The following is a 14,130-nucleotide window of genomic DNA, read 5'->3' as shown; positions in this document are numbered from 1 at the left end:
TTCCAGCTGACTAATAAGGGGTGCTGTAGTGCCTTGTGCCTGCCTGGGGGGCACTCAGCAAGTGCTGGTTAAATGAAAGAAAATAGCGGATCTTTGCAGTGCTTTAAAAAGGACTCTCAGATGACTGTATTTTAAAAGTATTTCGAGTATTGTTTATTCTAGGATGTTTATAACCATTCCTTAAAGCAATTGCTTTGACATCTCTCTTGAATGGTGTAAAGTACTTTCTCATTTCACTGAGGTTATAGAACTGAGCAGCATCCAGACGATAACCCTTCTCACCCTTGCATGCCCTTTAGATATGAAGCTGGGACCGGAAGCTTTCAGGTTCGATGGTGGTGTCGAAGCCATTGCCACCAGGCAGAATGAAAAGTACTACATCCTACGGCCAGAGGTTGTTGAGACTTACATGTACATGTGGCGACTGACTCATGATCCAAAGTACAGGAAATGGGCCTGGGAAGCCGTAGAGGTGATGTTTTAATTCGCTTATATTTCTTATACATAAATGTCTCAGGGAAAAATGCTCAGTGATTTCTTTAAATCTAGCTGATCAACTTTTCTAGGATTTTTAAAGCTTTGAGGGGTGGGTACAGAGGGAGAGGGGGGAAAGAGAGAATCTTCAGCAGGCTCCATGCCCATCACAGAGCCCAGTGGGGGCTCCATCTCGCGACCTGAGCCAAAATCAAGAGTCAGCCGCTCATCCAACTGAGCTACCTGGGCCCCCTGATTTTTAAAGGTTTAATTAGAATTTTTCCCAATTCAAGAATGAGTGTTTTCAGTTGTCATCCTATATCCCTGGCTTCAGCTTTGCTTTATGTAATATGGTGCTAGTAATAGACCTACTTTGATACTAAAAGAGATCTCTAGAAAGGCATATTATAAAACTAAGTTCCCACAGCCATAGAAATAATGGTCACTTAATTCCACAGTTACTGACAATTTGGGGATAATGACCTCTGCCTGTTGTCTGTTTTGAGAAGCCGCTACATTGGTTGGTTGGTTGGTTTTTATGAGTCTTTGGGCATTGAAATGAAAATACGTGCTTCTACTTAGTTTCAACCTAAATAAAAAGGTAAACGAGACAAACTCAAAATTGTCCATAAAAAAGAGTTTATTCAGGGACAGCAGAGGCATTGCAATTCAGCAAACACAAGTGAGTCATTTGAAGTTTCAAGGTGGGCTGTATGTAAAGAAGAGAGAATTCAGATAGAGTCTGTTAAAATAAAAAACAAATAGGCACCAGCTTTGAGAATTCCCTGACTGGACAAAACCAGTCGAGTCATACAAATAAAGCAAAACTGAGCTATTTTGTGAGACCAGCCTGACCTGGGTCAGTTCTTGTTCATTCCATAAGTAAAACTTCCCAAGGGGTTGATATAAGGCAACCTCTGGCCAACTCCCTATCATCCCAGTATTATCAGTTTTCTGTAAATCTGGCATGTACAGGAAATCAGTCTCACGGTCCTTAAGTTTTGTTTTCCTAAGGGTACATGCGTAAGATTTTCTGTTTTCTGTCTTCCGGTTCCAGTTCCATTTTAGCTTGAAATTCTTCCACAGAGTAGATTAGCTACTTAGATCTAACTTTTAGAAAGGACTTCTAGAAGAACTACCTTGTGCAACAATATTCGTTCACCGACCTCAGGTTTCTCTGAGTATCTATGAGCTTTCCATCTATCCCATGCGCTGTTTGAATTGTCTTCGTCACCCCTTGGGTCTCTTCCTACAGAACATGGCGTGTCATCTTCCCAAACTAATCTGGTGAACACTGTGTGCTAGAATTAGCAGCCACTCTCTCCAGATTCTGCATCAAATAATGTTAATTTTAAGAGCTATTATTCTGGAAGGAGTTGTGGTGGAGCATCAACGAGATAAGAACAAGCCAACACTTTAATTACACTCGCTGTTACAAAGTTAGCTGTCTTTAAAACCTGACTGTTAGAAATAACTTCTCTCAGGAAATCTAAAATGAATATATTGCCTTTGTGTAAGTTATGACCAATATCTTAGGAAGCCGTTGATGAATCTTGCTTATTACCCTCTTCGTGTAGTGTGTGCCTTATCCCTAGTCATTAGTCATTGTAAGTAATAACGATTCTTTAGGCCTCTTTTTGTCTTTTGCTTCTTGCAAAGTTTTCTAATTATGTTTAGTCGGTGGTAATTCCAATTTCTTTAAATTTATGTTTTTTCCTCTGAAAAAAATGTATAGAATTTGAGGTTCATCTAAGCTTTGGTGATAGGAAATTATTTCCGTTTTCACTAGGCCAGCAAAAGAATTTAAGGATAATAGTCACCTTGCAAATATCAGGAATAACGTATTTCATCAAATGTAAAACACCCTAATTGATAAGAAACACCATTATTTTGTACACCACTGAGAAAGTACCACACCACCAATTAAGTTATGACATGCCAATTTTAGAGTTGTTAAAATGTGAAAAATGTCTGAGAGAGAACTGATACAAAAATGGAGATAAGCCGTGTGAATGGGAAGCTTTGGTTTGCTTGGTTCTTCAGGGGAGCATGTTTGTGGGTAATAACTTGGTTTTAAGGGTTAGGATTTTTGTCTATTGTTAACTTCTACTGTAGCATATGATGTAAGATTGTCTCCCTGTGCACAGTCTGAACCCTCGAACCAAGCCCCGCCCCCTGCCCTTGCTTTCTGCCACTAGTGCTTCTGCTAGAACTTGAGGTGGAGCGGGGAGGGGGGAGTGCTGGGACGCTTGCCTTCTTTAAAGCACAGAATCATCAACAGAGATAGTGTGGGGGCACTCTTTTCCCTTGGGTGACATCCCCTCAGCCCTCCTTTGTTTCAGCTACAGCTGCAGGGACCACATCCCTGCACCTCCCCACCCCCCCAGACGCCCCCCCCACCCCCACCCCCACCCCCGTGCTTCCCAGCTGCCCCGGCTCTGAGCTGCTTCCCAGGTAGCTGGCTGTGGTCCGGGAGGTGGGAGAGGTAAAGTCCGCAGGGGCAATCCTGAACCAGTGAGGTCTCAGAGTTGATGAACAGCTAGCCCAGTCTTCCCCCTTTGCAGAATAACTCTGAGATGCATTCTGCATGATTCCTCAGAGGGTTTCCAGTGGGAGGGAGCCTTCACGGCCCACAGCTGTCACCTGCTCAGCACATTTCACGGGCTCTTCTCCCTCCCCCGGTTCACTTGCCCTGCGCATTCCCTTCCTGATGTCACCTCCCTTAAAAACTTGTTGCATGGGGCGCCTGGGTGGCTCAGTCGTTGGGCGTCTGCCTTCGGCTCAGGTCATGATCTCAGGGTCCTGGGATCGAGCCCTGCATCGGGCTCCCTGCTCTGCGGGAAGCCTGCTTCTCTCTCTCCCACTCCCCCTGCTTGTGTTCCCTCTCTCGCTGTGTCTCTCTCTGTCAAATAAATAAATAAAATCTTTAAAAAAAAAACAAAAAAAAAACTTGTTGCATCTGGCCCTTGTCCTCATGCTCCATTTTTAGGGGAACCCAAACTAAAACACATAGACTAGCCTTCCCCTCAAAGAAAAGACCTCCTTGTCATCTTTGCCAGATGGCTATTCCTCATCAATTCAAGGACTTTGTAGTTTTAAAAAAAGAATATACTACTAATAAAGTAATTCCATTTTTTAATGGCTGAAAGTGTTAGAAACTTACTCCTTTTGAAACCAGAATTTACAGTGTTTTGTGCTCTGGAGGTACTGGGGGAAAATCCCTTCTGTCTTTTACACTTCAGCTCCTCAGTTATCTGAAGACAGCACGTTCTGCCCACTGGTCCATCCTCATCCACCATTTCCCTCCACCTCCTCATGACGTGTGTGGTCTCTCAGGGCTGAGCAGTGTGACCCAATAACCTCTCTTCTGAGTGTTATTTCCCACAGCTGATGGTCCAACTTGGTTTTTTGGTGGATTGTAAAACCCCTGGCTTACATCGAAGTTGTGGTCAAATGATATTAGCTACTGTATTAGTTCCTGTCGAGACATCTCTTTTGTTCACCCTTGTGTTCAACCACATTTGCTATTTGTAAAGTATTTGTCAGCCATCTTCCCATCTTCTAACGAAGCACTCCCTTTCCAGACTTCTTGCACTCATACGATAAACCTACTTTCCGTGTCTTAGCTGAATTTCTGAATAGTAACGCTGAACACAATAATAATGTCAAACAAGACATGAAATTATATAATCCAGCATAGGGTACTAGAAACTTCTCCACAGGTTACCAACAATCCATTAATCACAGATGTTTACACACTTGTGAATCTATGTAGCAAAAATAACATTTACCTCATAGTTCTTTTGTTTTTCTCAATAATGTCATGAAAACTTCATTAAACTCCTCCCTATTACGGATAATATTCTGATAAAGCTCTACTCTAAATTATACCTATGTATTCATATATGTCTTGGTAGTTATAGATTATACAATGTCTATAAAGGTATGTATGGATTATATGATGTCTCCCCTGGTCCACAGTAGCAGATAAGCCTTATATAGGGATTTTTTGTCCTTCTTTTCCACACAGACAATTTTTTCTGGTCTCCTAAATCTGACCTTTGCCATATGGACATTCTGGCTCTCAGAAAGTGATTTGTCTTCCCAGTTCCTGCTTCTCCCTCCCCAGGCTTGATCCCTGTTTCCAGACTCTTTGATATGTCTGTTTTGCTAGGTTCTACGTATGAACTCAGACCAAACTCAACCATTCAGCCTTATTATGAGCATTGTTCCCTAGAGTCCACTCTTGGAAATCTCCATGGATCAGCCATTATTCTAACACTTTTAACCTAAAGATAAGAGAATTCTTTTCTCTCCCTTTCTGACTTAACGATTTAACTCATGCTGCTCGCTATTCTCTTACCTTTCTCCCCCCTAAAGAGGTACAGTCCCTTGGGGTCTGGGTTTGTTTAGAGTTCCAGTAACTGTAAACATTTTCCTGTTTTTCTTTTCTCTGCTCTTAGCACATCCCAGCCACATATGGTCACTAATAATGTAAGCATTTACGTAAAATCGAGGTGGTCCTATGCCTAGAGTCTGAGAGTCCCAAGAACAGATTGCAGTAAAATGACGTTCTCATCAGACTATGCAGCATAAATACATGACTGCTTCCATTGTTGAGATACAGTAAAGCCAGGGCCTGTGATGGGTGCCCAGGAGGGCTGCTTATCCCCAGCTTCATATTCCTAAAGTTTTAAAATTTATATTTGACATGATGGCTTTTCATTTTTTAAAAGTTAAAAAAAAAAAAAAGCCTCTGGCATTTTTCCCTTTTTTTTTTAAATTTGCCAAAAGCCTCAAAAAATAAAAGTAGCTAGGCCTCTCTAAACCTCTGAGAGATCCCTGTCACTCTGCAAAGCATGTCTTCATCTTGTTTTATTCTCATAACAACCCCATGTTGAACCAAGGAACACTGCCTGGGTCCAGGCATGTCGGAGGCCCCGGTTAAGGAGTCCAGGGCCAGGATTCAGCCCCTTCTTCTGAGATGTTAGAACGCGTGCTAGACAACTCTGACTCACCACATTAAGACTGAGTGAGAAGAAGAATGAGGGTGAACTGAAGAGAGGAAAAACGGTTGGGCATTGTCCATACCACAGAACAATTCTTTCCCTATAATTGAAAGAAGGAGCTTATAGAAATTTCTGTGGGAGAGAGGAGTTAGCAGTTTATCGTGCCTGCCTTGTCCTCTCATTAGCTTATCACCAAAGAACTTCAAGGGAAGAAAATAAGAAAAAGTTTTGTTGTTAAAATCTTTTTTAGGAAATGTCTGGAAGTAGGATTTAATTATGTTCCATAACAACAAATTTGTCCATTTCTTCTAAATCCTGGTTTGTTTGGTTTTTTTTTTTAACTTTTTTACAAATAATCTTTGGCCTACTCCAATGTATCTGGTATTTGACTTTTTAATCAAAAAGAACTTCTATCAAAAAAGGAAGGAAGGAAAAAAAATAATAGGACCTGAAATTTCCTTTCTGCAAGCTTTCCCCCGGCTTGATTTGTTGTCTACAACAGAGAATATAATCAAAGCAGTTTTTAAGTTGATCTTATTTTCCCAGTGGCTTTTAAAAAGTACCAAATCATGAGGTATTTTCTTTGTTCATGTAGCCTGCAAGTTGTTCGGTTGTTACCTAAATTTTCATTCCCACACTGCCCAACTCATCTCTTTTCCAAATACTCATTATAGTCAGAGAAACTTCAGGAATGTAGGATCATTTCTCTCCAGACAGTTAAGAAATTGACTCATCCCATTTTCTTCCATCCCATACTAAAGAAAGGAAAAACATATTTTAGAAATAGGTATCAGCCACATTTTTTTTTCACCGCTTTCCATTTTCTTCTTTGATATCTGTGACCAATATCACTAATTAGTACTCCACCATCAGTGTTTACAAAATAAGATGTTCTGGGTGTAGCAGCAGCTGGTTTTGGTCCACTACACTTTCTCAGTTATTGGGTTTATAATCCCAGTTGACATTAACAGTCTCTCTAGATCAGGGGTCAGCAAGCATCTTCTGGAAGAGCCAGAGGGAAGTAGGCTTGGGGGCCATAGGCAACTGCAGGCAGACCTCCTTTTACTGTGCTCTGCTTTACTGTGCTGTGCAGACACTGTGTTTTTTACAGATTGAAGGTTTGTGACAACCCTGTGTCGAGCAAGGCTAGTCGGCGCCATTTTTCCAACAGCGTTTGCTTGCTTCATATCTCTGTCACATTTTGATACTTCTCACAATATTTCAGACTTTTCATTGCTATTATATTTGTTAGGGTGACGTGTGATCAGTGATCTTTGATGTTATTACTGTAATTGTTTTGGGGTGCCACGAACAGCACCCTAATAAGACAGAGAACTTTATTGAGGAATGTTGTGTGTTCTGATGGCCCCACTGACTCGCCATTCCCTCATTTCTCTCTCTCTCCTCGGGCTGTTCTATTTCCTGAGGTATGACAATCCTGGCATCAGGCCAGTTACTAGCCCCACAGTGGCCTCGAAGTGTTCAGGTGAAAGGAAGAGTCACACATCTCTCAATTTCAATCAAAAGCTACAAATGATTACGTTTAGTGAGGAAGGCATGTCAAAAGCCAAAAAAAAGCCAAGAAAGGCCAAAGAACTAGGTCTCCTGTGCCAAGCAGCCACATTGTAAGTGCAAAGGAGAAGTTCTTGAAGGAAATTAAAAGTGCTACCTCAGTGAACACAGGAATGATAGGAAAGTAGTATGCTGATAGGGAGAAAGTTTAGTGGTCCGGATAGAAGATCAAACCAGCCACAACATTCCCTTAAGCCACAGCATAATCCGGAGCAAGGCCCTGACTCTCTCCAATTTTGTGAAGGCTGAGAGAGGTGAGGAATCTGCAGAACAAAAGATGTTGGTTCGTGACGTTTAAGGAAGGAAGCCATCTCCATAACATCAAAGGGCAAGGTGAAGCAGCAAGTGCTGATGTAGAAGCTACAGCAAGTTCTCCAGGAGATCTAGCGAAGATCATTAATGAAATGGCTGCACTACACAACAGATTTTTGGTGTAGATGAAATGCCCTCTTTTAGAGGAAGATGCCATCTAGGACTTTCATAACTGGAGAGGAGAAGTCAATGCCTGCCTTCCAAGCTTCAAAGGACAGGCTGACTCACTTGTTAGGGGCTGATGCAGCTGGTGACTTGAAGTTGAAGCCAGTGCTCTCTTATCATTTCAAAAAATCTTGGGGGCTCTAAGAATGATGCTAAATCTACTCTGCCTGTGCTCTATAAATGGAACAACGAAGCCTGGATAAGAGCTCACATGTTTACAGTATGGTTTCCTGAATATTTTAAGCCCACTGTTGAGACCTACTGCTCAGCAAAAAAAGATTCCTTTCAAAATATGACTGCTCATTGACAGTGTACCTGGTCGCCCAAGAGCTCTGATGGAGATGGACAATGAGATGGATTTTTCATGCCTGCCAACAGAGCATCCACTCTGCAGCCCACGGTTCAAGGAGCATTTTGACTTTAAGTATTTAAGAAATACATTTCATAAGGCTATAGCTGCCCTAGACAGTGATTCCTCTGATGGATCTGGGCAAAGTCAGTGAAAACCTTCTGGTAAGAATTCACCATTCTAGATACCATTAAGAATATTCATCACTTATGGAGGAGGCCAAAGTATCAACATTAACAGGGCTTTGAAAAAAGTTGATATCTACCCTCACGGGCGACTCTGAGGAGTTCAAGACTTCAGTAGAGGAAGTAACTGCAGATGTGGTGGAAATAGCAAGAGAACTAGAATTAGAAGTGGAGCCTGAGGATGTGACTAAATTGCCAAATCCAATGATAAAACTTGAACAGATGGAGAGTTGCTTCTTATGGATGAGCAAAGAATGGTTTCTTGAGATGGAATCTACTGCTGGTAAAGATGCTGTGAAGATTGTTGAAATGACCACCAAGAATTTAGAATATTACATAAACTTAGTTGAGAAAGCAGCTGCAAGGTTTGAGAGGATTGACTCCAATTTTGAAAGAGGTGCTACCATGGGTAAAATGCTATCAAACGGCATTGTGTGCTGCAGAGAAATCATTTGTTAAAGAAACTGTCAACTGCTTTGGCAGACTTCACTGTTGTCTTATTTTAAGAAATTGGCATGGCCACCCCAACTTTCGACAGCCACCCCCCTGATCAGCCAGCAGCCATCAACATCAGAGAAAGACCCTCCACCAGCAAAAGGAGTACAACCCACTGAACACTCATGATGCTTAGCATTTTGTAGCAATGGTATTTTTTAATTAAGGTATGTACATTGTTTTCCAGACATAATGCTACCACACACTTAACGGACTCTAGTATAGTCTAGACTATACTAGACACTATACATAACTTTTCTATGCACTGAGAAACCAAAAAATTCACTTGACTCACTTTATCACAATATTCACTTATTGTAGTGGTCTGGAACCAAACCCACAATGTCTCCGAGGTTTGCCTGTACTCAACTCTGCAATTGTAATGAAAAAACAGCCACAGACAATATGTGAACAGATGAGCATGGCTGTGGTTCAGTAACACTTTATCTACAAAATCAATAGCAGACTGGGTTTAGCCTATGACCCATAGTTTGACGAACCCTGCTCTAGACCACAGGAGGAAATGGTAAAAAAAAAAAAAAAAAAAAAAACACTGAAAAATTATTTCATAACTAAATGTAGAAGTATTTCTAATTAGATGAGATATATTGTCTATATACCCTTTAACTTTTCATACTTTATTTTTTTAAAAGATTTTATTTATTTCTTTGAGGGGGGGAGAGCACAGAGGGAGAAGCAGACTCCCCGCTGAGCAGAGAGCTCGATGCGGGCCTCGATCCCAGGACCCTGAAACCATGACCTGACCCGAAGGCAGACGCTTAACCGACTGAGCCGCCCCAACTTTTCATGCTTTATATGCATTTGCATTTTGTGTTATTTTTTAATTTTTGCCTGAAACTCTTCCACATGTATCATTCAATTTGAATCCTTATTTTATTTCAATTTGGCAATTTCATAATAAAAATTGGTGACAAGCAATTTATTGAAATGTGACCATTTTTTCCCTCTTCCGGTAACTTAGGCCCTGGAAAATCACTGCCGAGTGAACGGAGGCTATTCAGGCCTAAGGGATGTTTACCTCAGACACGAGAGTTACGACGATGTGCAGCAGAGTTTCTTCCTGGCAGAGACACTCAAGTAAGTAAAATGTATCCCAAAAGTATGGGGCTGAGGTACCTGGTCAGATCTTCTTTGCAGATGACTTTATCACGAACACCTAATAAATAAGAGCAAGTGTGCCTGCTTCCAAAGGTCACTCTCCATGTGTGGCACATGTTTGCACCTGTGTTTCCAGTCATTATATAAGTCTGATGCCTGGGGACTGCTTAGTAGGTTTTCTTACACCAACACCCGAGCACAGAGCAGCTTCTTTATTCCACGCTCGTGACTGTATCGCCTCAGGGTTTTGCAATACTTGGCCCTTGTCCGTGATTCTCCATAAGATGAATGGAGACGTTGCTGTCTTTATGCTCTCACTGCCTGATGGTCTCTTGGGCCTCATATACTCATGTTTCTCTCTCCAGATATTTGTACTTAATATTTTCTGATGATGATCTACTTCCACTGGAACACTGGATCTTCAATACCGAGGCACATCTTCTCCCTGTACTCTGTACGAATAAAAAGGAAGTCGAAGTCAATGAAAAATAAAAAGACATTTTATATTTTACTCTGCTCCATTCCCTTCACTGCATACCTTAATAATTCCTTTTCTGGTATTCAGGCACATGATGAATTTTTATCAGTAGGTCTGTGATTATTCTAAGTTCTAAAATTGTTTTGCAGTCTTTTATGTTTATTTTTATAGGCATAGATGGACCTAAATTCCTTATCATATCCTTTATTATTCAGTCAGTGGATCACAGGTTTTTACTTTTTTTAAGTAATCTCTGGAGTTCATGAAGGTATATCATTTTTATTACACCAAATAAAATGGTATACCAGTGACCTCTTAATTACAATTTTGATTTGACTGCAAAACTTTTTCCTCCTCTATGAGGAGATGACGTCTGCTTTAAGCTGTAATGTTTTGCCATGTTGCAAAAAGCCATAATAATAAATTAAATATTAAAAAAGCTTTTTCCTTTTCAATTTTATGTTAATCTGGTTTGTCTATCCACCAGAGACAGATCTTATAACTGTGACAGACAGCCTCTTTATGCAGGTCTATCATTATTTGATAGAATGTCTTCTAAAATACTTCACTCATATTGTAATTCAAATTAGAATGTCATTCCCAAAAGGATCATCTCATGTTGACCTCATTTCATTGGAACCACAGTATATTTTTGTTGGTTAATTATATTAGTGTTTCCTAATTTGTGAATTAGTTCTCAAATTTTACTTTAAATGCCCTGTGTCATTTCTGGATCTTGTCCTGGTTAATTTCTTCCATCCCCTACCACATGAATGGAGCTTTCAAGTTTTGCAGAGCTCCGCTATTACTGAATTATATTTTTTGAAAGAAAACAGTATAACTTTTCATGTGTTAGCTTTTGCTTTTAACGGAGTATTTGAAGAAATTGAGTCTCTCTAAAGAAAGGGTGAGTATTTAACATGGTTTTTAGTTTGTATTTCATCTTTAAGGTTTTTTTCTTGTTCTCAAAAAAAGCATTACATTTGGTCCACATTTTTTTCAGATTTGAAAAGGGCCCTTTCTCAAATGTAGGAAATTATTTCATTTCAATTTGTGAAAGCAGGATTTAACTCTGAAAGAAGCTTTGCTAATGTGTCTATTCATGGTCAATTGAAGAAAATCTAATAAACTTTCAGGCCAAATAAGAATATAGTACATTTTGTCTGGTCAAACTCAACACAGAGATTCCAGCTTAAAAGCAATATATGGGAATAGACATTCCTAATCCCCCACAGTTGTATAGCAGATCAAAATAATTATATGATTCTTCATTAAGAATAAGCATTATTTTGAGATATGAGTGGCTTTCTCAAGAATACATTTGGTGGCACCTTGTGCTTTCTCATATTAGTTCATATTTCATATATGTGAAATATATATATATATTCCTAGAAAGGGCTAATGTGATGATGCATATACTGAGGAACAGAGACTTGGAACACCTGCATTTTCAACCTAGAGTGGTCAGATAGCTCAGTGCAACCCTGCGAATCAGGCTGAAGCATATGGAATTGCTGTGCTTGTAGTTGAGAAACTGTCTGATATCAGCAATTTCATATGCTTCAACATGTTTTTTAATTATTTTCTTAGATCTCAATAGACTCAATTGTTTTTAGCTGTTTCACCTTTTGAAAGTGTTTCAAAAGATTTCCTTTGTCTGAAAGGACCATCTGTGTGACCTGCTCTTTTTTCAATATTGTACATTGGTTTATGTCGAAGAAAAAATTAATAAAATTAGTAAATGAAAAAGATCCTTTAGTGCATCATTATTGCAATGTTAATGACTTCCTGTGACCCAGAATAACTCCTTCCACTCCTATCTTCAGCTCACCTTATGAAATGAATGGATAGTTGAGAGTCCTTTTTTTTCCCAGGACTTAAAAGCAACGTGTGAGATTATTGCAAAAATTGGGCCATATGTATTTAGATGATAATTTTCACATGAATGTCCTTGGACTAGCAATTTAAATTGCTTTATTTTCTTTGATTTTCAATTTGATTTGAAAGAGCACAAAGCTGATGCGTATTTCTGCAGCAGATAGGATATTAAAATCAGGTCATGTGTACACACTGCTCTATAATGTACCTTTTGTATCCTGATATAAATAGGCAAGATGATTGTACTACATTTTGTTCTGCCAATGGCAAGATCAAAATTTTTCAATTCTAGAACACGGATTTTTTAACCTACGTCCCAAAACACCAAAAATGTATACAAAATAAGAGAATATTATGGTGATGTAATTTAATTAAATTTATACTTTGTGTTAATTATTTTAAACAACTGAAGTCCTTAGGTAGGCACTGTCTTTCATTTCATTTTCAGCAAAACTGTGCAGTTAAGTTTACATATGTATTCACATCCTGAAAGGCGAATAATTAAAATAGCACTTAAGTTTGTGTTTCTGCATATGTTTTTGGTATACTGTGCACAATTAATATTACACATATAAGTTGTATAAAATTTATAGAACTCAATGATGTTTGTCATGACTCCTTCATATATAGTACCCATTCTTTTCATTGATTGTTTTAAATTTGTACATAAGTCTATTCTGTCATTTCCAACTTTCTATAAATCTCTAATGTTATGGAAAACATAATAGATTGACACATAATTTTTAAAAACTATATTTGTAAAATTTCTCTATTGTGAATAAAGCCTTTTAATATATCTCCTCATTTGTTACGTTTTTCTCCTTTTAAGTAAGCTTTTGTATATGTGGGGTGGAAACTGAAATAATAGTGATTATTATTAATCCTAGTAGTGAATCCATACCATACCCAGAGAATCTTGACAAGGAAACAATTCTCATTAAAAACTTTAAATTGCAAAAAATTTTGCATATACATTTTTGATTACTCAAATATCTTATTAAGATTCCAACACAGGGGCACCTGGGTGACTCGGTTGGTTAAGCGCCCAAACTCTAGATTTTGGCTTAAGTCATGATCTCAGGGTCCTGAGATCAAGCCCCGAGTCTGACTCCATGCTGAATGGGCAGTCTGCTGGAGACTCTCTCTCTCTCCCTCTCCTCCTGCCCCCCTCAACTCTCTCTCCTTCTCTCTCAAAAGATAAATTTGTAAAAAAAAAAAAAAAAAAAAAATTCCAATATATGTTAAACAGCAGGGCATGTAGGGTAGAGATGGGGAGTTGATGGCAGGAATAGCATTAAGTATGATCCTTGTTCTTAAATTTACAGTCCAGTCAAGGAGATCAGACTCGGCCCACCACCAAAACAAAGTGTTCAGTTACCGGTTAAATTCTGCTATAGAAGTCCAGGGGAGCAGGCAGTCACTAGGATTGAGTGTTCAAAGAAGCTTAGAAAAGAGAGAACTTCAGCTACAGGAGAGCCTCCAATATTTTTGAAAAAGCCTAGGTTTTTTCAAATTCATGTTGGGACTTTTTAGAATGTTTCAGACTTTCTGGTTGCTGTTCTCTCTGCCTAGAAATCTTTCCCTGATGATTTTTTTGCTTGTTTTTAATTTTCTTAAATTGAAGTATAGTTAATACCATGTGGCGTTAGTTTCAGGTGTCTAACATAGTGATTGGACAAGTCTATACATCACACTATGCTCACCACAACTGTAGCCACCGTCCCTCACCATATAACGTCATTACAGTACCACTGACTGACTCTCTATTCCCTGGGCTGTACCTTTCATTCCTGTGATTTATTCCTCCCATAACTGGAAGTCTGTAGCTCTTACGCCACTTCACCCATTTCCCCCATCCCTCCACCCTCCTCCAGGCTGGCAACTGCCAGTTTGTTCTGTGTTGATGGGTCTGTTCCTGCTCTGTTTCTTTGTTCATTTGTTTTATTTTTTAGATTCCACATGTGAATGAAATCATATGGTATTTGTCTTTATCTGTCTTGCTTCACTTAGCGAAATACCCCCCAGGTCCATCTCTTTCCCCAATGTTTTTGTGCCACATTCCTCACCTCATTTGGGTCTCTGCTCACTTACCAC

The 14,130-nt window shown here is 39.4% G+C and overlaps 1 protein-coding gene across 2 annotated transcripts in view; it reads left to right on the top strand.

Moving 5' to 3' along the window:
* The window catches only part of MAN1A1 (mannosidase alpha class 1A member 1), a 166,615-nt gene extending 153,782 nt beyond the window's left edge, over positions 1-12,833 (top strand). For both annotated transcript variants that reach the window (XM_045865400.3, XM_045865401.3), the window contains 3 exons: positions 300-472; positions 9,544-9,659; positions 10,046-12,833. In XM_045865400.3, the coding sequence (XP_045721356.1) occupies positions 300-472; positions 9,544-9,659; positions 10,046-10,172 (416 nt within the window). In that variant the 3' untranslated portion in view covers positions 10,173-12,833. The remainder of the gene's footprint in view (positions 1-299; positions 473-9,543; positions 9,660-10,045) is intronic.
* The last annotated feature ends 1,297 nt before the right edge of the window (positions 12,834-14,130 follow it).

The sequence above is a fragment of the Mirounga angustirostris genome, unplaced genomic scaffold, assembly GCF_029215605.1.
Source record: "Mirounga angustirostris isolate CCGP_5_RB_7025 unplaced genomic scaffold, mMirAng1.0.hap1 SCAF_8, whole genome shotgun sequence".
NCBI classification, from domain to species: Eukaryota; Metazoa; Chordata; class Mammalia; order Carnivora; family Phocidae; genus Mirounga; species Mirounga angustirostris.
Note: the sequence above shows the minus strand (reverse complement) of the source record. Positions and strands in the feature narration are given on the sequence as shown.